The following is a 25,209-nucleotide window of genomic DNA, read 5'->3' as shown; positions in this document are numbered from 1 at the left end:
ACATCATACTCAATAGACAAAATTTAAAAGTTTTCCTGTAAGATCTGAAATAAGACAAGGATACCCACTCTCATTACTTTTATACAACATAGCACTAGAAATCCTGGTCAGAGCAATTAGGAAAGAGAAGGAAATAAAAGCCATCCAAACCGGAGAGAAAGAAGTTAACTTGTCCCTGTTTGCAGAAAACACTGACCTTACATATATAGAAAACCTTAAAGAAAGCCCTAAAGACTACACATGCACACACACACACACACACACACAAATCTGTTAGATCTATAAACAAATACAGTAAAGTAGCCGAATACAAAAATAAATGAAAAAATCAGTAGTACTATACACACACAGAAAACTGAAAAAAATATATATGTATGTATTATATATAATATATATATAATAATATATATGTTATATACACATATAATATATGTATGTATTATATATAATACATATATAATATGTGTGTATGTATTATATATAATATATACATATATAATATGTGTGTATGTATTATATATAATATATACATATATAATATGTGTATGTATTATATATATAATATATACATATATAATATATATATATTTGAGACAGTCTCACTCTGTCATCCAGGCTGAAGTGCAGTGGTGCGATCTCAGCTCACTGCAAGCTCCCCCTCCCAGGTTCATGCCATTCTCCTGCCTCAGCCTCCCAAGTAGCTGGGACTACAGGCACGTGCCACCGTGCCTGGCTAATTTTTTGTATTTTTAGTAGAGACGGGGTTTCACCGTGTTTGCCAGATGGTCTCAATCTCCTCACCTCATGATCTGCCCACCTTGGTCTCCCAAAGTGCTGGAATTACAGGCGTGAGCCACCACACCCAGCTTGAAAAAATGTATTTTAAAAACCCAATCCTGCTTACAATAGCTACGAAAAACACTTTAGAATAAACAAGGAAGTGAAAGATCTCTACACTTATAACTATAAACATTGAAAAATACTGAAGAAGGCACAAATGAGTGGAAAGATATGGATGTTCATGGTTGGAAGAATTCATATTGTTAATATGTCCATACTACCCAAGTGATCTAGAGTCAATGCAATTCCTATGAAAATACCAATGACATTTTTCACATAAACAGAAAATACAATCTCCAAATTTGCATGGAACCACAAAAGACAAAATAGCCAAAACAAGCTTGATCAAAAAAATAAAGCTAGAGGCATCACACTACCTAACTTCAAAATATACTACAAAACATAGTGATATGGTTTGGCTGTGTCCCCACTTAAATCTCATCTTGAATTGTAGTTTCCATAATCCCCATTTGTCATAGGAAGCATCCAGTGGAAGGTAATTGAATCATGGGGGCAGTTACCCCCATGTTGCTGTTCTTGTGATAGTGAGTGAGTTCTCATGAAATCTGATGGTTTTATAAGGGGTTTTTCCCCGTTTCGCTCGGAACTTCTTCTCCTGCCATCATGTGAAGAAGGATGTGTTTGCTTCCCCTTCTACCATTATGTTTCCTGAGGCCTTCCCAGACATGCAGAACTGTGAGTCAATTAAACCTCCTTCATTTATAAATTACCCAGTCTCGTGCAGTCCTTTATAGCAGTGTGAGACTGGAATAATACACATAGTAACTGAAACAGTATGGTATCGGTATAAAAACAGTCGAATAGACCAATGGAATGGAATTGAGATCCAATAAATAAATCCATGCCTTTACAGCAAGCTAGTTTTTGACAAACATGCCAAGAACACACAATGGAGAAAGGACAGTCATTTCATGCAATGGAGAAGAGACAGTCAATAAATGGCATTGGGGAAACTGCCTATCAACATGCAGAAGAATGAAATTAGACTCTTATTGCATAGGATATGCAAAAATGAACTCAAAATGGGTTAAAGACTTAAATGTAAGGGCCCAAACTATGAAACTACTAAAAGAAAACATAGGGGGAACCTATAGCCTGGTTAATGATTTTTGGGAAATGATCCCAAAAGATCAAGCATCAAAAGCAAAAGTAGACAAATGAGATGTCATCAAACTAAAACTTCTGCACAGCAAAGGAAATAACAGAGTGAAGAGACAACCTATGGAATGGGAGAAAATATTTGCAAGCTATACATCTGATAAAGGGTTAATATCCAAAATACATAAGGAACTCAAACACCTCAGTAGCAAGAAAACAAACCACCTGATGATAAAATGGGCAAAAAAAAAAAAAAAACCTGAATAGACATTCCTCAAAAGAAGACATATAAATGGCCAATAGGTATACGAAAAAGTGTTAAACATCACTAATTATTAGGGCAATGCAAATCAAAACCTCAAATCCCACCACTGCTTTATCAAATAAGTTTATGTAATATTCAAAATCTTTTGTTGTCATTTCAACAACGTTCACAGCATCTACACCAGGAATAGATTTAATCTCAAGAAATCACTTTCTTTGTTCATCCATAAAAAGCTACTCATCCATTCAAGTTTGATCATGAGCTTGTAGCAATTCAGTAACATCTTCAGGCTCCACTTTTAATTATAGTTCTCTTGCTATTTTCACAACCTCTGCAGTTATTTTCTCCATTAAAGTCTTGAATCCCTCAAAGTCATCCATGAGTGTTAGAATCAAGTTCTTCCAAATTCCTGTTAATGTTAATGTTTTCACCTCCTGTCATGCATCACAAGCATTTTTAACGGAATCTAGAATGGTAAATTATTCCCTAAAGGTTTTCAATTTTCTTTGCCCAGATCCATTAGAGAAATCACAATCTATCTGTGGCAGCTGCAGCCTTATGAAATGTATTTCTTAAATAATAAGACTTGAAAGTCAAAATTATTCCTTGATTGATGGGCTGCAGAAGAGATATTTTGTTAACAGGCAAGAAAATAACATTCATTTCCTCATACATCTCCATAGAGCTCTTGGGTGACCAGGTGCATTGTCAGTGAGTAGTAATATTTTAAAAGAAATTTGTATTTTTCTGAGCAGTAGGTGTCAAAAGTGGGCTTCAAAATAATCAGAAAGCAGTTTCCCTATTGCCCTTTATTGACTGTCTTTTCTCCATTGCATGAAATGACTGTCCTTTCTCCATTGAGTGTTCTTGGCACCTTTGTCAAAAACCAGTTTGCTGTAAAGACATGGATTTATTTATTGGACCTCGATTCCATTCCATTGGTCTATCAGTAAACAGGTGTGCTGTCATCCAGGCTTTTCTGTTACACTTATAGAGTATGAATAGAGTAGATTTAGCATACTTGTTAATGGCCTTAGGATTCTGGGAACGGCAAAAGATCATTGGCTTCAACTTACAGTCACCAGCTGAATTAGACCTTAACAAGAGAGTCAGTCCCTCTTTGAAGTTTTAAAGCCAGGCACTGACTTCTCTAGCTAGCAAAGTCCTAGATGGCATCTTCTTCCAGTAGAAAGCTGTTTTGCCTAAACTGAAAATCTGTTGTTTAGTGTAGCCATCTTTATCAATGATCTTAGCTAAATCTTCTAGATGACTTGCTGCAGCTTCTAAATGAACACTTGTTACATCATCTTGCACATTTATGTCATGGTGATGGTTTCTTTCCTTAAATCTCATGAACCAATCTCTGCTAGCATCAAACTTTTCTTCTCCAGCTTCCTCACCTCTTCCAGACTTCACAAAATTAAAGAGTTACGATCTTGCTCTAGATTAGGCTTCAGCTTAAGAGAATGTTGTGGCTGTTTTGATCTTCCATCCACACCACAAAAACTTTCTCCATATCAGCAATAAGGCTGTTTTGCCTTCTTATCATTTGTGTGTTCACGGGTGTAGCCCTGTTTGTTGCCTACAAGAACTTTTGCTTTGCATTCACAATTGGCTAACCATTGGGTGCAAGAGGCCTAGCTTTCAGCATATCTTGGTTTTCAACATGCCTTCCTCACTAAGCTTAATCATCTCTAGCTTTTCATTTAAAGTGAGAGATATGCCACTCTTCCCTTCACCTGAACACTTAGAGGCCATTGTAGAGTTGTTAATTGGCCTAATTTGAATATTACTGTGTCTCCCAGAATAGGAAGGCCCCAGGTGGGGGAGAGAGAGACAATGGAACAATAGTCAATATATGGAATCAACCTAAGTATCCATTAACCAATGAATGCATGAAGAAAATGTGATACACACACACACACACACACACATATACAATGGAATACTATTCAGCCATAAAAAAGAAAAAATCCTGTTATTTGCCAGAACATGGATCAACCTGGAGGACACTTTGTTAAGCGGAGTAAGTCAGGCACAGAAAGACAAATACCACAGGATCTCATTTATATATAAAATATTTAAAATTTGATCTAATTGAAATAGAGAGTAGAATAAAGGCTAAAAGAGGCTAGGGAAGTTCAAGGGTGAAGATTGGGGAAATGTTGGTCAAATGACACAAAATTACAGTTACCTAGGGGGAATAAGTTAAAGAGATCTTTTATATAGCATGGTGACTATAGTTATTGATAAATATATTGTATTCTTAAGTGGTCATAGTGGTGTGTGCCTACACTCCCAGCTACTTGGGAGGCTGAAGCAGGAGGATTGCTTGAGCCCAGGAGCTTGAGGCCAGCCTGGACAATACAGCAAGACCCCGTCTCTAAGTGTGTATGTATATATAGACAAATATGTACATATATACACACATATATGTACACATATGAATGTATATATACACATGTATACACACATATATACACACATACATATATGTATGTGTCTGTATATATATGTACACACATATGTGTATATATGTATGTGTGTATGTGTAGTATTCTTAAAAAATGCTAAGACGATGGATGTAAAGTGTTCTTACCACAAAAATGGTACAATGTGAGGTGATTTATTTGTTAATCAGCTAGATTTAGCCATTCCATCATGTATGTATACTTCAAAACATCATGGTTACACAATAAATGCATGCAATTTTATCTGCCAATTTAACATAAATAAGAATTCAAACACACAGAAAAAATGAAACTTATTCTTGTATTACTATTCTAAAACTTTGTAACATTTTAATTCAGAAAATAATTGGTGTTATGTGTGAATAAGTAACACATGTTTTGAAATTTTTTTAAGTGTATACTTAATATTCCAAAAATTCCATCACATACTTTTGATTGATGTACTTATTGAAATTTTCCCTGATCCTGTTTGATATCATGCTGGAGAGCCTCTGTCTATCTCTCTGTGTCTACACTTTGCCCTTCTCGTCCTGCTCTGCCTCCCAGTGTTGAGTGGAAGAACCACCCAACATCTAGGTATGGTTGATACTTGCTTTAAAGTATAAGATTTGGGACTTTTGAACTGATGAGATTTAGTTGAAATTCTGGATCTCATCCACCATGCTCACATGAATTATGCACCCTTGTCCTCTGGTTGTGGATGACTTCATTTGGTGAGAGGCACTGGCAGATGGGAGGGTGGGAGGTAAGTGAGGTCAGGGTATTTATCCCTCCTTCTCTCTCACTGCAAGACTGAAGGGTTGGCAGCGGCCATGCTCCTCTGCCTAGGGTCATAGCACCTGGCCTGTCCGAGATCCTTCACCCATAGATACAACTCTCTCTAGGTGCTACTGGCCGTTATTCCCCTTCCATCTTGGGTGGTGGAACTATATCTCCGTATCACGAGATCCTGGTGCCTCCTATCACTTACTTGTTCTCTTAACCCTGCCCACAGCTCCATAAATAGTCTCATCAAGAAACTCTCTCATCACCCCTTTGAGTGTGTTGTCTATCCTCACTGGAACAGCTATTACGGTATTCCTCTGATAGCATCAATCTAACATTGTGAATAATTTTTTCCCATAAATAAAATTATTCCAGATTTTCAAAACATTTCCATTTTCAAAGAATTAGAACTAGCCATGACTAATGTGGGGTTTTTTTACTCCTTTAATAACAACCAAAATGAAAGGGAGTCGTTTGGATAATTTTTTTTTCTCCTAGGATACTTCTGCTATAACCAACTCTTATCACTGAATAATTTGGGTTCCCAAATACCTGTCATCGCCATCAATGATGCACTCAGGAAAGGCGAGACTACAGCCAAACAGCATGATATGTTGATAGCAACTGAGGCGATGGAGATATGTGAAAAACTTGAGGAACTTCTCCATTTCCATGTTTCTGACAACTGAGAGGAGAGGTGTCGGTGTGGAGTGGTAGGGCAGCATCTGACACTGGCTATGGGTGATGTTCATGCAGGCACCTGGGAAGTAAAGACAAGCACATTTAAGGGTGGACACATCAGGAGCAGATGTTTGCAAACTCATTTAGTATTTGTTTATAAGATAAAGTATACTTACTGTAAGAAAAAATTTAGATATGCAATCATACACATATGTGCATGTAAGTATGTATATGTGTAGGATAATGAAATCCAGCTACAAATACTTACAGAGGAAGAGTATTCGTGTCCTGGGAAAATGTGTGGAAAATACATACTCTGCATACATAGCTGGTAGGCATATAAACTGGTAATCACCTTTTCTTTCGGATCCCAGTAGGGCAGGGCAATATGGACCCAAAAAAAATCTTTTCAACGTGCAAATTCTTTGACATTGTCAAGTCATTTCTAGAAATTTATCCTAAGGAAATAATCATATTTGTGAATGTGGATTTATCTACGGGGATCTTGATCTTTACATAGTTTACACTTTTTAAAAGATAGAAATCATCTAAATATTCAGCAAAAAGTACTGTTCTAAATATATGGAACAAACAATAGAATATTTAGGTACATGAAAGATGCTTCAGAAGACTAATCACATGGGATGATGCTCATAATATAATAAATAAAAGTAGGAAGTCACAAAACAATTTATATACAATGATCTTGTTTTAAAAACACAATTTTGCAAAGATTTGTAATCCTGTCTATGTCAACAGTTCAGGAGCAGCTCAGAGCCTCTGATATTATCGTCGCCCATAGTTGGTTCTTTTGGGCAAAACTACATCCATGGCTTTTCCAATGTCTTCATGCCAGAAATTTGCCTGGTTGACCCGATATAAACAAAAATGTTGACGTGCGTTATATGATGGGATTTTAGGAGTCTCTACATTTTCTTTTTTATTCGGTATTCTCTTGTCTGTATAAAGATTCATTGCTTTTATTGTTGTTGCTTAAACAAGATTCTCTTATTCACAATTACCTCAGTTTCAAGGCCTAGTTATATGAAATCATATCTATATTATACATGAGAAAACTCAATTTTTAGAAGGCTAAGAAATCTGCCTAGAGGTGCATAGCCATTATGTATAAATTTCAGATCTGAAACTATGTCTTCTGAGTAATTTCCATTACTTAGAGCCAATGTAGAAGATTATGTTAAAAATAGTTCTTAAGATAATTCTTAATAGTTCATGAGAGGAAGAAGCTAAAAAGCATATAATGAAATATCACAAGGTCTGTATTTATAGTAATATGTAATACACCCATATATTTTGACCACATCTTTTTATCAGTTTCAATTATATTATTTTATTTAGAGGTTATCAGCTTTTGGGCTTATGCCTTTGATGGAAGCCCATATTTGAATAACAAAAGGCTCATTCCCTCCATCTAGCCAAAGAAACCACTGAATATTAAGAGATCATTTGAAAAATGCAAGATAGAAAACATCCTAGGGGTCGGGCATGGTGGCTCACGCCTGTAATACCAGCACTTTGGGAGGCCGAGGTGGGTGGATCACAAGGTCAGGAGATTGAGACCATCCTGGCTAACACGGTGAAACCCTGTCTCTACTAAAAATACAAAAAATTAGCCGGGCATAGTGGTGGGCACCTGTAGTCCCAGCTACTCCAGAGGCTGAGGCAGGAGAATGGTGTGAACCCGGGAGGTGGAGCTTGCAGTGAGCCGAGATCGCTCCACTGCACTCCATCCAGCCTGAGCGACAGAGCAAGACTCCGTTCCCCACCATCAAAAGAAAAAAAAATCCTAGGAATTTTCCCATAGTAGCATTTGGAGAGCTTCATTGTTTCCTTTACTGCCACATAACATTCCATTGTATGTTGTACTGGGATTTATTTTAAAAACCTCCCTTTAATAAATATTTGAACTGTTTTCAACTTTTTGCTATTATATTGCTGTAATAAGTAACCTGTACATATGCCTGAAAAGTACAATAGATTCCCAGAAGTAGAATTGCTAGGTAAACGGATAAATGCTTTCAGAATTTTGGCAGCTATTGTCAAATTCCCCCATCGTCGAGAAATACCATTTTGCATTCTCGCCAACAGTGTGTGAGGATGTCTGCTTTCTCAGTCTCATCAACAGAGAATAGTGTCAAACTTTTGGATTTTTGCTAATCTGATACGTGAGAAATTATATTGTAGGGTGATTTTTCATTTGCATTTAACTTGTTGCCAGTGAAGTTGAGCACCTTTTCATATATTTAAGGACCATTTGCATTTTGTCTTCAGTTTCATATCCTTGGAAGATTTTTCCTACTGACTTTTAGGGGTGTTTTTTCTACTTTTATAAGCTCCTTATTAGGGAGATTAATGTACTGAAATATTCTAACACTTTTTCTTTACTTTTGTGGTTTTGAGATTATTTTAAAGAACTAACAACTACATAATCATTTAATAGATGAATATATTTTATTCTACTTTAATCCAGCTGTTGGTGATAAAAAGATTTGAAAGTTGAAAAGTAGCTAGTTCAGAGGCAGAGCTCAAAATCGAATCTGGAGTAAGGTATGATAATATCTGACATTTGAGTACCCCTTTATAGTTTACAAACCACTTCTACCCTTATCTTTTAAGGTTGTATTAGTTAGGTTTGGTTTGGCTGTAGTGAAGGAAAACTGAATATAACATTGCTCTAAGCAGAACAAAATTTCTCTGCCCTATAGTAGTCTAGATGAGTCGTCCAGGACAGGAATTGGATCCCGTGGTGCCAGAAACATAGGCTCTTTATGTAGCCCTAACTTCATGGCCCAAGACAGTGAAACCTATGGTCCAGACAGAAGGGTGGAGAAGTAGTAAAGAGGACAAGGGCACACTCTTACTATTTCTTAAGAACAGTTCCAGCTGCTACAAGACCCTTCCACATATATCCCATTATCCAGAACTTCGTCACATGGCCACATCTAGTTGCATGACAGGCTAGGATTATTCCAGTTTGACATGTGCCCAGATAAAAATGGGGAGTGGGTTCAATTACAAATGAAGGAGAAAGAATACTGGTGTTCAACCAGAAACCTCTGCCAGAAAAATAAATAGAGAAGGCATCATTATACTAATTATAAAAGAAAATAAAGGTCGCAGTGGCTCACACCTGTAATCCCAGCACTTTGGGAGGGTAAGGCGGGTGGATCACCTAGGTCAGGAGTTTGAGACCACCCTGGCCAACATGGTGAAACCCCATCTCTACTGAAAATACAAAAATTAGCTGGGTATGGTGGCGGGCACCTGTAATCCCAGCTACTCGGGAGGCTGAGGCAGAAGAATTGCTTAAGCTCGGGAGGAGGAGGTTGGCAGTGAGCTGAGATCACACCACTGCACCCCAGCCTGAGCAACAGAGCAAGACTCTGTCTCAAAAAAAAAAAAAAGTACAACTATTTTCCTATTCAAGATGTTTGATTAAGCATATATCCTCCCTCCTGACACCTCACACAAAAAAAGAATAGTCAAGGGGAAAAAAGCATAAACTCATAACAGTAAAGAGCATAGAGAGGGGCTTCCATCAGTACATAAATATTTTTAGCAAATTTCCACCATCCAAAAACAGCATGCAAAAAATTTTGAAGTTTATGAAAGAGGATGAAGTCAATTTGCCCAGCAGAACCTAGGAGACGTTCCGGGCTGGAGTTGGCAGATAAGGCAGAGAAGAAGAACAAAAACTGGAACTAAAAAAGGGAGACATTAAAGATCTGTATATGAAACAATTGCTCCTCACTCCACCCACAGACACAGAATACAAGATGGCCAGGAAATTACCACCATTAAAAAGAAAAAAGAAAGAAAAATAGTCATCTATCTCTAAAAAAATTACACAAGTGGTCTGAAAACCGAGAAAACTGGCATGGCTATTGGTACCACAGATAAGGTTAATAATAACTGAAAATGTCATTCTGAAAAAATAGAAATAGTTCAAGACAGAAGAGAACTTTTTAAAAAATCATCAATAACTTCAGAGTAAAGTGATCATGTAATTTATCATCCTACCCGAGAAAATTTAAAGAATGATAACAATGAGCAATTAATAGCTATGCCATGAAAATAACTCTAAACCATGACTGTCTCCTATGAGGCAAGATATATAGATTTAAATAGGTATTGCATCCATAAATGAGAATAGGATGCTAAGAAAAAGAAAACTCAGAAGAGAAAACCTTATAATCGACACCACATAAATGCAAAGGATCATAAGAGATGACTATGAATTATACAACAACAAATTAGATAACCTAGAAGAAATGCATAAATTCCTGGGTACATACAACTAACCAAGACCGACTCATGAAAAAACAGAAAACCTGAACAGCCCAATAATGAGAAAGGATATTGAATCTGTCAGACCTCTGAGCCCAAGCTAAGCCATCATATCCTCTGTGACCTGCAAGTATACATCCAGATGACCTGAAGTAAATGAAGAATCACAAAAGAAGGGAAAATGGCCTGTTCCTGCCTTAACTGATGACATTACTTTGTGAAATTCCTTCTCCTGACTCATCCTGGCTCAAAAGCTCCCCCACTGGGTACCTTGTGACCCCCACCCCTGCACTCCAGAAAACAACCCCCTTTGACTGGAATTTTCCACTACCCACCCAAATCTTATAAAGCGGCCCCACCCCATCTCCCTTTGCTGACTCTCTTTTCCGACTCAACCCACCTGCACCCAGGTGAAATAAATAGCCTTGTTGCTCACACAAAGCCTGTTTGGTGGTCTCTTCTCACTGACGTGAGTGAAAGAACCAGTAATGAAAAGTCTTCCATCACAGAAAAGCCCAGGACCTGACGGCTTCACTATTAATTCCACAGAACATTTAAAGAACTAATACCAATTCTTCTCAAACTCTTCCAAAAAACTGAAGAAAAACGAATATTTGTAAACACATTTTACAAAGCCAGCATTGCCCTGATACCAAAGCCAGACGAAGACACTACAAGAGAAGAAAATTACAAGTTAATAACTTTCATGAATATAGATACAAAAATCCTCAACAAAATGCTGGCAAACTGAATTCAACAGCACATTCAAAAGATCATTTACCATGATCAAGTGGAATTTATACCTGGGATGCAAGGATGTTTCAACATACACAAATTAATAAATGTGATACATCACCTTAACAGAATGAAAGACAAAAACCATATGACCATCTCAAAAGACAGAAAAAACACTTGAGAAAATTAAACATCCTTTCATGGTAAGGCCTACAACAAATTAGGTATAGAAGAAATGTACTTCAACACAATAAAGGCCATCTACCACAAATCCACAGCTAACAACATACGCAATGGGAAAAGAGAAAAGCCATCCTCTAAGATCAGGAAGAGAACAAGGATGCCTGCTCTTGCCACTACTAGTCAACATAGTACTGGAAGTCCTAACCAGAGCAATTAAGCAAGAGAAAGAAATAAAAGGCAATCAAATTGGAAAGAAAGAAGTTAAATGGTCTCTGTTTGCAACAACATGATCTTATATTTAGAAAAACCTAAAGATTCCACAAGGAAACCTGTTAGAATAAGCACATGCAGAAAAGTAGTAAAAGTAGTATTTTCAAAATCAACATAAAAAATCAGTTGTTTCAATCAGAAATGAAGGAGAGAAAAATAAAATAAAATTAAAAATAAAAATAAACCAGTTCTGCTTTTATACATTAACAACAAACTATATAAAAAAAGAAATCAAGAAAACAATCACATTTACAACAGCTACAAAAAAAAAATACTTAGGAATAAATTTAACCAAGGAGGTGAAAGATCTTACACTGAAAATGATGAAGCATTGATGAAAGAAGTTAAAGAAACACAAATAAATAGAAAAATATCCTGTATTCATGGTTTGGAAGAATTAATCTGATTAAAATATTCATACTATGCAAAGTGATCTACAGATTCAGTGCAATCCCTATTATAATTCTAATAACATTTTTCAAAGAAATACAAAAAATCCTAGAAGTCATATGGAAATACACAAAAAATAAACAACCAAAAAAAAAAATTGAGCAAAAAGAATACTGAAGGTTTCACACTACTTGATTTCCAAATACACTACAAAGCTATAGTAATCAAAAAAACATGATATTGGCATATAAACATATAAACCAATGTAATCAAATGAAGAATCCAGAAATAAATCCACACGTTGATGGTCAATTGATTTTCAACAAAGATGTCATGAATACACAATGGGGAAACAATAGTCTCTTCAATAAATAGTGTTGAGAAAACTGGATATAAAGATTTAGAAGAATGAGATTAGCCTTTTATTTTACACCATACAAAAAATTAACTCAAAATGAATTAAAAACTTGCACTGAAAACCTAAAACTATAAAACTACTAGAAGAATACATAGGGGAAAAGCTCAGTGACATTGGTCTGGTTAATAATTTTTTGAATATGATCCCAATGGCAAGGGCAACAAAAGTATAAATAGACAAATGGGATTACATCAAACTAAAAAGCTTCTGCACAGGCAACAGTCAACACAGCAAAGAAATAACTTACAAAATGGGAGAAAATATTTGCAAACCATACATCTGATAAGGGGTTAATATTCAAAATACAAAAGGAATTTTATTTAGTAGTTAGGAAACAATAACTAAATTTAAAAGTGGGAAAAGGCCCTAAATATACATTTTCAAAAAAAAAAAACATACAAATGGCCAACAGGTATATGAAAAAAAGGTTCAAGATCTCTAGCCATCAGAGAAATGCAAATTAAAACCACAATGAGTTATTACCTCATACTTGTTAGGATGGCTATTACTAAAACAAAAACAAAAAATGAAAAAACAGAAAATAACAAGTGCTGGTGAGGATGTGGAGAAAAGGGAGCACTTGCACACTGTTGATAGGGTTGTAAATTAGTATAGCCATTATGGAAGACAGTATGGACATTTCTCCCAAAAAATAAAAATAGAATTACAAAATGATCCAACAACCCCATTACTGGCTATATATCCAAAGGATGTAAAATCAAAGTGTTGAAGAGAAATCTATACTCCCATGTTCACTGCAGCATTATTCACAATAGCGAAGATATGGAGTCAACAAAAATGTCCGTCAATGGATGAATGGATAAAGAACATGTAGTATATACACACAATGAAATACTATCTGGCTTTTAAAAAGAAGGAAATTTTGTCATTTATGACAAGACAGATGAACCTAGAGAACATTCTGTTAAGTGAAAACTAAGCACCAGAAGACAAAAACCACATGATTTCACTTATATGTGGAATCTTAAAAAGTTGAACTCATAGAAGCAGAGAGTAAAATGATGGTTACCATGTACTAGGGCTGTAAGGGTGAGGATTGCGATATGTTGGTAAAAGGATCCAAAATTTCAGTTAGACAGGAGAAGTAAGATCAAGCAGCCTATTGTACAGCATGGTGACTATAGTTAATAATAATGCCCTGTACACTTTGAAAATTGCTAAGAAAGCAGATTTTAAGTGTACTCACCCCCCAAAATTATTTGAGGTTAAAAAATAAAAAGAGATCCAAGTGATATTACAACAACTTTTTTCATATTTCGTGTAAATAAAGGCAGCATTTTGCATTGGGAAAAAATGGGTTGTGAGCCCTCACAGAGGGACCAATTAGACTGGAAATTTTTGGTGCCTATTCCTGGCTGTACCAGGAAGGTAGTCAACTCGGGTCAGGACTACATCAGCAGAGTGGAATAATGAAGATCATTCTCTATTCTAGATAATTCACCTAAGAAGAAACATTTTGCCAGAATGATTTCTGGGAAAAACTAATTTGAAAGGATATTGTGTACTTAGGAAGATCCGTAAGAGGGTTACAGTAAGCTAAGAGAAAACACAAAACTGAAGACAGGGTCTCTCTATGAAGATTTAAGCTTCTTTTTTTTTTTAACTTTTATTTTAAGTTCATGGGTACATGTGCAGGTATATTACATAGATAAACTTGTGTCATGGGGGGTTATTGTACAGATTATTTTGTCAGCCAAGTATTAAACCTAGTACCCATTAGTTATTTTTCCTGATTCTTTCCCTCCTCCCACCCTCCACCCTCTGATAGACCCCAGTGTGTGTTGTTTCCCTCTATGTGTCCATGTGTTCTCATCAGTTAGCTCCCACTTATAAGTGAAAACATGTGGTATTTGATTTTCTATTCAGGTCTTAACTAACTGTAAACCAAACCTAAACATGGTAACTATTCTACTTCTCATAAGAGAAAATCAGGAAACAAAAGACACATTTTCTTAATGAGTGATTTATAACATTTGTAAAAAGTCTTTACAGATATAGTGAAGGCACAGTTAAGCCAATGTTTTGCTAAGTTATACAAAAATATGTAACTATTTTGTGCAATGCCATGTAAATTATCAGAGTTAAGTAAAAGCTAGCTATTCTTGTCAAGAGAAATACGAGGCTTGGGAGTTTATTTTCTATATAATTGTATATATTCTAGACTAAACGTTTTCTAATGCAACCCTGATTCTCTTGGTGATGTATTTTGCCAAGCTTCAAGCTTTCACATTACATATATGTATATATGTAATTGTCTCTATCTTATTACTAAATGCACATTCATACTTGGTTTTAAGACGTTTAAATCATAAGTAAAGGCTCATAACAAGTTGCAATTCATTCATTCAAGAAACTACTTACTGTGACAATGCTTTGAAAACAGTGAGGGGTCAATTGTTTTTGTAAATCAATTATTCACATTCCATAGAATTAAGTGAGATTTAACATTGCAGCTGTAGCAGCATCTGTCAGGCATTTTTTTATAGATTGTGAAAGAACTACACCTTGCCCCATAAAATCATCCATCCTAGAATTATGAATGATTGAATAATAACAATAATTAAAATGCATATAGTGTCTTCAAGTTTGTTAAACACTTTTCTGTACATAGTATGTTGTTTCCACAGTCTGATTCAAAATCCTGGCTTACTATTTTATATTTATGTGGCCTTTGGCAAGTTATTGAACTCCTCTGTTTATCAGTTTCCTTATCTGTAAAATGGAAATAATAATAACTGTGTAATGGGTTTATTATAAAGATAAAACAATGTTTACACAATGTCCAGCACATAGTATGTGATATAGAAGTTTTTGCTATTATTATTATCTCATTCGTGACTCACAAAAACTCTGTGAACTAGACAGGGGAGAGATTTGTATCCAAGTTACATAGGTAGGAAAATTGAGGCAAAGACCCAAAGTAAGCTTTCATTCTGCTTTTTTCTTCTGGATTCTATAATGTATCCATTTATAAAGGGAATAGTTACTGATTTATATAGGAACAAAATTCAAAGTTGAATTACTTAGTTTTCCTTACTTGTACAATAAAACAATGCTGGGAGTTATAATTTTTTTAAAAAGTAAGCATTTTAAAACATTAGTCATTTAAAAATACGTATTCAGTCTCTATTATACAAAGGCACTTAGTGCTATAGAATATTTTTTAAAAAGAATTTGGAATTGGAACACATTTTACATATTTAGCCAAAATTTAACACCTATAGAAATTATTTGTTTTTCATGCCAACAGTGGTAAAAATAAATTCTATAATGATGAGAGTATAAAAAATTACTTACTGGAGCAACATGTTCAATAAGTAAAGGATTTATTGTAAAATCCACTGCCTCACTAGTGGTTTGTTTTAAATTTCACCACTTATGAAGGTGATGAGATCTCAGTGGACTTTCAGTCCTATGTAGTTTATTGGGAGTAATTATGTAGTAATAATTAAGATTTGAGTATGGGAGTAATGAATTCTAGGACTAACAGGGCAGGTTTTCATACAAAAGCCTGGATTATACCAGCTGGGTATTGTGGTCCTTAATGTATTTGTAAAAGGCTCATTTAGATAACCCTCTCTAACTCAGAATCCTCTAAACTTAAAATCTATCATAAGTCAGAATCAAGTTGAGCAACTGTTTTCCTTTTTACTCTCTGACTCTGCAAAGGAAGATTTTTATGGAGAATAAGATTGTAAGGAAAGGCATGTTCTACATACTCAAAAGGAAACATTTAAAATGAACTTCTAGTCTCCTTAAAATACACATAAGACATGTCATTTCTTTCTTTTAATAAATATACCTTTTATCTTCTAATAAATATACCTTCTAGGTATGTTTAGTATATAAATATATACCTAGGTATATATATTTATTTAAACCAGGTTCATTGATTTGAAAGATAAAAGGTATATTTACCTTTTATATTTATTATTAATCGCTAAAAGATAAAACACTCCTGGGTGTGGAAGGATGTTTAGTTCATATTATTAAACATGGTTTCTCTCTGGGTAGGGTAATTTGGAATGATTTTTTTCCTTCTTGCTTTATGCTTCCAGTTTTCTATACTGCTTAAATAGTAGATATATAATTCCGATAAATAATAAAATTATTATTTTTTTAAAAAGCTTTTAAAATAAACTAAAAAATGTGACCAGCTTCTCTGTCATAAGTCTGGCTTGTTTTTTGGTGAGGGATGTGGGAGTCAGCACGAAAGAGAAATTGTAGTACGTGGGTCAAAGCAAAGGGGAAAAGGGAGCAAGTAGACTCCTCCTAACCTTTCTGGCTAGTATTTTCTGAGTTCTTATCATGTGCCAGACTGTTAGACTAGCTCCACTGACAAGTCTTGCAGTGGCTTCTTCTATAAAAGCAGCAGCAACCTCAACAAAGAAGGAAATTCTGTCATATCATACGGTATGGAGGAAACTTGAGGACATTATGCTAAGTAAAATAAGCCAGTCACAAAAGTGCAAATACTGCATGATTCCACTTACCTAAAGTATCAAACATAGTCAAACTCATAGAAGCAGAAAGTGGAATGATGGTTGCCAGAAGTTGGGCAGAAGGGGAAACGAGGAGTTGCTAACCAATGGGTATAGAGTTTCAGGCGTGCAAAATGAAAAAGTTTTGGGGATCTGCTGTACAACAATGGGCACATTAACAAGTGTAATGTATACTCAAAACTTTGTTAAGAAGTTAGATTTCATGTTTTCTCTTTAACAATAAAGAAATTAGAGAGAGGGCAAGATGGCTGACTAGACACATACAAGTGGAACAGCACCCCTGGAGGGACTGAGATGACTGGCATTTTTTTTGTTTTTTGTTTTTTTTTTTTAAGAATTGTCTCATTTATTATCTTTCTTTTTTATATATATTTTAAGTTCTAGGGTACATGTGCACAACATGCAAGTTTGTTACATACGTATACATGTGCCATGTTGGTATGCTGCACCCATTAACTAGTCATTTACATTAGGTATATCTCCTAATGCTATCCCTACCCCTCCTCCCACCCCACGACAGGCCCCGGAGTGTGATGTTCCCCATCCTGTGTCCAAGTGTTCTCATTGTTCAATTCCCAGCTATGAGTGAGAACAAGCAGTGTTTGGTTTTCTGCTCTTGCAACAGTTTGTTAAGAATGATGGTTTCCAGCTTCATCCATGTCCCTACAAAGGACATGAACTCATCCTTTTTTATGGCTGCATAGTATTCCATGGTGTATATGTGCCACATTTTCTTAATGACTGGAATGCTTTAAACAGATCTCCAGAGGGAAGGCACTGAGAGTGGATAGAGGGAAGACACAGAAGCTCAGCTGAAGAGGGAGAAAGTTGGCACCTGTAGGGCCAACTCTACGGGGAAGTTAATGGTGTTTGATGTGTCCCCAGGCATTTTCTGCTTCACTGCTTCTCATGATTGGCTGTGATATGATTGTTTGGCCATTACCCAATCTCTAGAACAAGCTAGAGAAACTCTAGGAAAAAAAACTTTAGATGTAAGGTTTCCATTTCTATGGATTTGGGGTTTTGTCTTTTGTTTTGGGGGATTCTTTGAGTCAAGGTTTCACTCCATTGCCCAGGCTGGAGTGCAATGGTGAGATCTCGGCTCACTTCAACTCAACCTCCCAGGCGCAAGTGCTTCTCCCACCTCAGCCTCCCGAGTAGCTGGGACTACAGGCGCTCCTCACCATGCCCGACTATTTGTATTTTTTGTAGAGATGGGGTTTTGCCATGTTGGCCAGGCTGGTCTCAAACTCCTGAATTCAAGCAATCCACCCACCTCAGCCTCCCAAAGTGCTAGGATTTTTTGGGTTTTTTTTTTTTTTTTTTTTTTTTTTGAGTCAAGGTCTCACTCTGTTGCCCAGACTGGAGTACAGTGGTGAGATCTCGACTCACTTGAACTTCAACCTCCCAGGTTCAAGTTGCTGGGTGTGGCATGAGCCACCACACCCGACCAAGTCTTCATTTCTTTCCCACAGCAACCTCCCATATTATTCATTTAAAAAATTTTTCGTTTACTTTAAAGAACACATTATATGGTAACATAGTTACTGTGGCTTAACAGCTATCAGGACATCATAAATCAGTCTCCTGAAATGCACATTCTAGAGGATTATGTTGAGTGCACATCTACAAACATATAGCCACAACAAAACAAACTCTCTGAGCTTGATTACTTAAAAAACAATGGAGGAATTTGGAGGCAATTCCAATGAGAAAATTACAAAATTTTATATCTCCCACTTCCTGAGGTGATAACATTCCCATTAATACCAGCAACAGCAATGTTGGCCTTCCCATACTCTACAGACAAAATTGAAAACTATAGGCTCTGTTCAACTGATTCAAGATAATTATTAAATTTTAAAATGAAGCAGTTTAATCTGTTTAAAAATAGAAGTTCCAAGATAGACCTTTAAATTAAAATATATTTTTGTCCTTGTAAAGAAAACTTTATGAAAAAAATGTTGCATTTATTATAGAATTAAAATGGTATGAATTAGCAATATTATCTTTTAGAAAAATAAAAAGAATCGAAATCGATCATGTTTGCTTTCTGAGCCTGTCTTATAAAATTTCTCACTTTATTTCTCAAGTCATAAGAATATGTTCATGTTGCAAGACAGTTAGTAGATAACTGGCTGCCTGGGGACAGGACCTCTGTCTTATCCATCTTTATAGTCCATACTGCAAAAACCCAGAGTATGACATCCAATAAATAGCTGCTGATTTGGTGCTTCACAGAATATTAACCTAGATTCTCTAAAATTTGAGACATCTCATACAATTTAGAAAAGTACACAGACATCAGGATGGGTTTACACAGCTTAATATAATTATAAACAGGTACTATACCATAAGTCTTATTAATTCAAACCCTGGCCAGGCGCGGTGGCTCACGCCTGTAATCCCAGCACTTTGGGAGGCCGAGGCGGGCAGATCAAGAGGTCAGGAGTTCAAGACCGGTCTAGCCAACATGACGAAACCCCATCTCTACTAAAAATACAAAAATTAGCTAGGCGTGGTGGCGCACACCTATAATCCCAGCTACTCAGGAGGCTGAGGCAGGAGAATCGCTTGAACTCAGGAGGTGGAGGTTGCAGTGTGCCAAGATCGTGCCACTGCACTCCAGCCTGGGAGACAGAGCAAGACTCCATCTTGAAAAAAAAAAAATCAAACACCACATGTGAATATTAGATTAATGATCCAGAGCAGCAAAATAGAAGAATAAAATGTGTTAACACTGAAACACAAGAAGTGGATTGCATCAAATTGAACAGATGTAAAGCTTTTGGTTTGGAAAACTCATTACCCTAATCATTTCAGCTACAAGTGAAAAGGCATATTTTCCAAAGGCGCAAGTATAGCAAACAGATTCCCACTGATGGGATTTTTGCTCTCAACACAAAATAATACAAATACCAAAAACCTGAGATAGTCAACAAATTGAATAATTCAGGCAAAAGATTACATAAAGTGCCAATTTTTCTTTCAGAACCAGAGATAAAAGTAAATTACACAGTTTGGGTTTTTCTGTTTTTTTGATTTTTGTTTTGACTTTCATCTGAGCCTTTGACTTTTAAAAGATCATTTTGTCATTGAGTTTGACGAGAATTATTTTTGCAATGCTGTTAACATGCTACTGTTTTGTTTGTTTTTCTTTTTTTCTCTCTGTGAATCAAGGGTATTGGGCTGTTCTTCCTAAAGAGAAAATTGTGATAATGAAGCTGCAGAGAAAAAATTTGAGCCACAAGCTCTTTTGATGTGACTGTTTAACTCTGACCCTCACTTGCTATATGTATTAATATGACATAAACATATAAGCTTGGGGGCATTTGTCACCTGGAGGATACTGCAGGATTCATTTAGGAGAGAGGGTCAGGAGTCTTGCCAAGACATCTTTGAAATAGGAAATCTAGGACTATACCCAAAGGGGAGTAAAACAGTCACTGTTCCATTACTGCTTTCAGAAGCCTAGTTCTGCAAGATGACTGAGTTTGCTCTTTCCAGGAGGAACCTAATACATCCTAGGGAAAGAATCGTCTAAAGATGGAATGAGGAGGAAGGGAAGGAAATCAGGGAAAAGAGAAAAAGAGAGTCCATTCTTACATTCGAGCTACTTTTCTCCCTCTAGAATTGTGCAAGTCTTTACTAGAATGCTAACAACCAAATAAGCATGCAACAATTACTTAAATATTGCACTCATTCTTGCTTAGATGTTGCTGTTAGCCAGAAGTCCATGTCTGAATCTCATAATTGTTCTTTAAACATAAAAGATGTGATTTAATATATAGAGGAGAGAAACCAACTGGACTTGAACAATGGGGTCTAACACTAGTGTCCACCACAGCACGTGGGAATGGCATCTAGGGGTCATGACTACAGTGATTTTTGGAACATCACTAAGACCTTGAGAAGCAGCTTAGGCAGACCTCAGACCCGCCAAGGTACCAACAAAATATTTTTTTCCTCTAGAACAGGTGCCCATGATCAGAATCCAAAGAATCAATGGCCCCTACATAAAATTTAGGCTGTCTATGAACTTGTATGGGGAAAAAATAACATCTCTATTTCCAATAACACCCAACTGAAATGTAGTATAATTAAATTGCCAATGTAGGCAACAACTATAGAAAAAATTAGAAATCATAGATATTTGCATCAATATAGAGTTGTCACAAACATTTCAAGATATTATTTATGCTTTTCCCTATTATAAAATTATGGTTATAAGTTGGGCATGGAGGCTCACGCCTGTATTCCCAGAACTTTGGGAGGCTGAGGCAGGAGGATCACTCGGGGTCAGGAGTTTGAGACCAGCCTGGCCAACATCCCTTAACAGGTAAGAGATTTACCAGATTTCAGACGTCTAATTAGACTCCCTTTCTCAAACTCGCCTCTTGGATAGTTGCCTGATGAGTAGTAACCCAGGTAAAACTCCAAGACCTGCTCTGATCCTCTTAGTTGCGTATATATATTTTGGGTGGAGTTTTGCTGTTTTGCCCAGGCTAGAGTGAAGTGGTGTGATCTTGGCTCACTGCAACCTCCACCCCCAGGTTCAAGCGATTCTCCTACCTCAGCCTCCCGAGTAGCTGGGATTATAGGCGCATGCCACCATGCCTGGCTAATTTTTGTATTTTTAGTAGAGACAAGGTTTTGCCATGTTGGCCAGGCTAGTCCCAAACTCTTGACCTCAGGTGGTCCACCTGCCTCAGCCTCCCAAAGTGCTAGGATTACAGGCGTGAGCCACCGTGCCCAGCCAGCTTCATATTCTTGTAGAGCTCATGTTAAAGCTAATGAAAACATCTCATGTTAAAAACATAAAACTAAGAAGAAAGAATAACCTAAGGGTTTTGAATTGGTGCATAAGCTTTCTACACCCAGTAACTTTTGGGTATGAGTTTAGGGCATTTCAGTTCATGTCTAGTTATCAATGTAAATAAATCACTGCAATTTAGACAGTATCATGGTCATCATCCAAATCATTTTTTCTTCAGAAAGAAGACTATGTAGTTCATTGAGGGAGAAAAAGCTGGATATAAAGTGAATTCCCATTATTGGGGAAATGGTTGAAATAAATTATGGTATAATGACAACATGGAATACTATTTAGTCATTATAACAATAGATTAGAATTAAGCTTTTGCCTTGAAGATATTAACTTGAAGTATTCTTGGATGGGAAAGATATTTTGTGAAAAAAAAAAGTAATAAAAACAATTACCCAAATCCTCTATGTGAATATCATCCTGTGTACATGTATGTATACATGTTTAAATGAGATTGCAAGAGGATGGAGAAAACTATAAAATCATACACATTTGGCTGTTATTAGGTTCTTCTTAGGCAGAAGGAGAAGAAATGAAGGAATTTATGCAAAAATGGGAAATAACTTCAATTACAAATAACATATATAACAGAATCACACTCATACATTATATAAAAGAGAAAGAGAAAAATCAACTCCCCATATTGGAGGAAATGAGAAAGAAGAAATCAGAGTGAATAAGTAAGGCAAAAAACAATTGAGGAGTAGGAAATACTCCCAGAATGGCAAAGTAAGATCCTCCAAAAATCCACTCCTCCATAAAAGCAGTGAAAATACTGGGAAGAAAATTGTCAAAGTTAAATTTTTTTACTAGAGAGCATCTGGGAAGATGGTGGAACAGAAAACACCAGCAATCTGTCTCCCCACCTAGACAACAACTGCACTGGCAGAATCTGTCTGATGTAACTATTTTGGAACTCTGGATTCTATCGAATGTTTGAAAGTTTCAGAGGTGGGGCAGGGCAGTTAAAGGAACAGAGTTTTTGTTATTGAAGTTAAACTGGTATACATTCAAGTTAGAGGTTGGGCACGGTGGCTCACGTCTGTAATCCCAGCACTTTGGGAGGCCGAGGCAGGTGGATCACGAGGTCAGGAGATCAAGACCATCCTGGCTAACATGGTGAAACCCCATCTCTACTAAAAATACAAAAAATTAGCTGGGCCTGGTGGCAGGCACCCATAGTCCCAGCTACTCGGGAAGCTGAGGCAGGAGAATGGCGTGAACCCAGGAGGTGGAGCTTACAGTGAGCCGAGATCGCGCCACTGCACTCCAGCCTGGGTGACAGAGCAAGACTCTGTCTCAAAAAAATAAATAAATAAATAAATAAATAAATTCAAGTTAGAGTGCTATCACTTTAGGATGTTAAATGTGATCCCAATGGTAACCATAAATAAAATAGCTATAGAATATATATATATGTGCTTTGAGATACATATATATATATATATATATATATGACAAAGGAAATGAGAAAGGAATTTAAATGTTTCAATACTTAAAAAAAAAACAAAAACTAAACACAAAAGAAGGCAATGATCCAGGAAATGAGGGATGAATAAAAGCTATAAGGTATATAAAAAACAAATAGCAAAATGACAGAAGTAGGTCTGTCATCAGTAATTACTTCAAATATTAATGGATTAAATTTTTTCAATCAAAAGACAGAGATTGGCAGAATGGATAAAACCATAATCCAACTATATGCTGTCTACCACAGACTCACTTTAGATTCAAAGACACAAATAGGTTGAAAGTGAAAGGATAGATAAAAATATTCCCTGCAAATAGTAACCAAAAGAAGATAGTGGGATGACTCACTTATGACTCACTTATGACTCACTTATGACTTTTATAATTTTTCAAATTTACAATTGTGCAAAAGTGACACACATTTAATAGAAACTGTATTTTGAGTACTCATATAACGATTCTGTTTTTCTCTTTCAGTAAGGTATACAATAAAATACATGAGCTGTCCAATATGTTATTATAAAATAGGGTTTGTATTACATGATTTGTCCAACTGGAGGCTAATATAAATGTTCTGAGCACATTTAAGGTGAAGGCTAAGCTAAGCTACAATGTTCTATAGGTTCGATGTATTAAATGTATTTTTTACTTACAACAGTTTCAAGTTACAATGAGTTTATAAGGATATAACTCCAGAATAAGTTAAGGAAAATCAGTATCAACAAAATAGGCTTTAAATCAACAATGGTGGCCGGGCGCAGTGGCTCACTCCTGTGATCCCAGCACTTTGGGAGGCCAAGGTCAGGAGATCAAGACCATCCTGACCAACATGGTGAAACTCTGTCTCTACTAAAAATACAAAAATTTGCCAGGCATGGTGGCGTGTGTCTGTAGTCCCAGCTACTCAGGAGGCTGAGGCAGGAGAATCGCATGAACCTAGAAGGCAGAGGTTATAGTAGGCTGAGATCATGCCACTGCACTCCAGCCTGGGCAACAAAGCAAGACCCTGTCTCAAAAAAAAAAAAAAAAAAAAAAAAAATCAAAAATGGGCAGAATAAATAAAGAAGGACATTATATATTAATAAAAGTTTCAAAATAGCAAGAGGAAATAACAATTGTAAACATTTACACACCTAATGACAGACCATCAAAATATCTGAAGCAAAAAACTGATAGAACTGAAAGAAGGCCAGGCGTAGTGGCTCATCCTGTAATCTCAGCACTTTGGGACGCCAAGGTGGGCTGATCACTTGAGGTCAGGAGTTCAAGACCAGACTGGCTGGCCAACATGGCAAAACCCTGTCTCTACTAAAAATACAAAAATTAGCCGGCATGGTGGTGTGTGCTTGTAATCCCAGCTACTTGGGAGACTGAGGCAGGAGAATCGCCTGAACCCAGGAGGCAAAGGTTGCAGTGAACTGAGATCGTGCACTGCACTCCAGCTTGGGCAACAGAGCAAGACTCCATCTCAAAAAAAAAAAAAGAAAAAAGAAAGAAAGAAAGAAAGAAAGAAAAAAAGAAAAGAAAAGAAATAGTAGTTGACGACATGAATACCCCACTTTCAATAATGGATAGAACAACTAGACTGAAGACAAGTAAGGAAACAGAGAAATAACACAATTCCATTTCTAGGTATAAACACAAGAGAACTGGAAACATGGCCGGGCGCGGTGGCTCAAGCCTGTAATCCCAGCACTTTGGGAGGCCGAGACGGGCGGATCACGAGGTCAGGAGATCGAGACCATCCTGGCTAACACAGTGAAACCCCGTCTCTACTAAAAATTACAAAAAACTAGCCGGGCGAGGCGGCGGGCGCCTGTAGTCCCAGCTACTCGGGAGGCTGAGGCAGGAGAATGGCGTGAACCCGGGAGGCGGAGCTTGCAGTGAGCCGAGATCCGGCCACTGCACTCCAGCCTGGGTGACAGAGCAAGACTCCGTCTCAAAAA

The 25,209-nt window shown here is 36.6% G+C and overlaps 1 protein-coding gene across 4 annotated transcripts in view; it reads right to left on the bottom strand.

The window, feature by feature from the left end:
* The window catches only part of CORIN (corin, serine peptidase), a 271,199-nt gene that overhangs the window by 166,950 nt on the left and 79,040 nt on the right, over positions 1-25,209 (bottom strand). For all 4 annotated transcript variants that reach the window (XM_025386551.1, XM_025386553.1, XM_025386552.1 and 1 more), the window contains one exon: positions 6,013-6,220. In XM_025386551.1, the coding sequence (XP_025242336.1) occupies positions 6,013-6,220 (208 nt within the window). The remainder of the gene's footprint in view (positions 1-6,012; positions 6,221-25,209) is intronic.

This window comes from Theropithecus gelada, chromosome 5 (genome assembly GCF_003255815.1).
Source record: "Theropithecus gelada isolate Dixy chromosome 5, Tgel_1.0, whole genome shotgun sequence".
In the NCBI taxonomy this organism is placed as follows: domain Eukaryota; kingdom Metazoa; phylum Chordata; class Mammalia; order Primates; family Cercopithecidae; genus Theropithecus; species Theropithecus gelada.
Note: the sequence above shows the minus strand (reverse complement) of the source record. Positions and strands in the feature narration are given on the sequence as shown.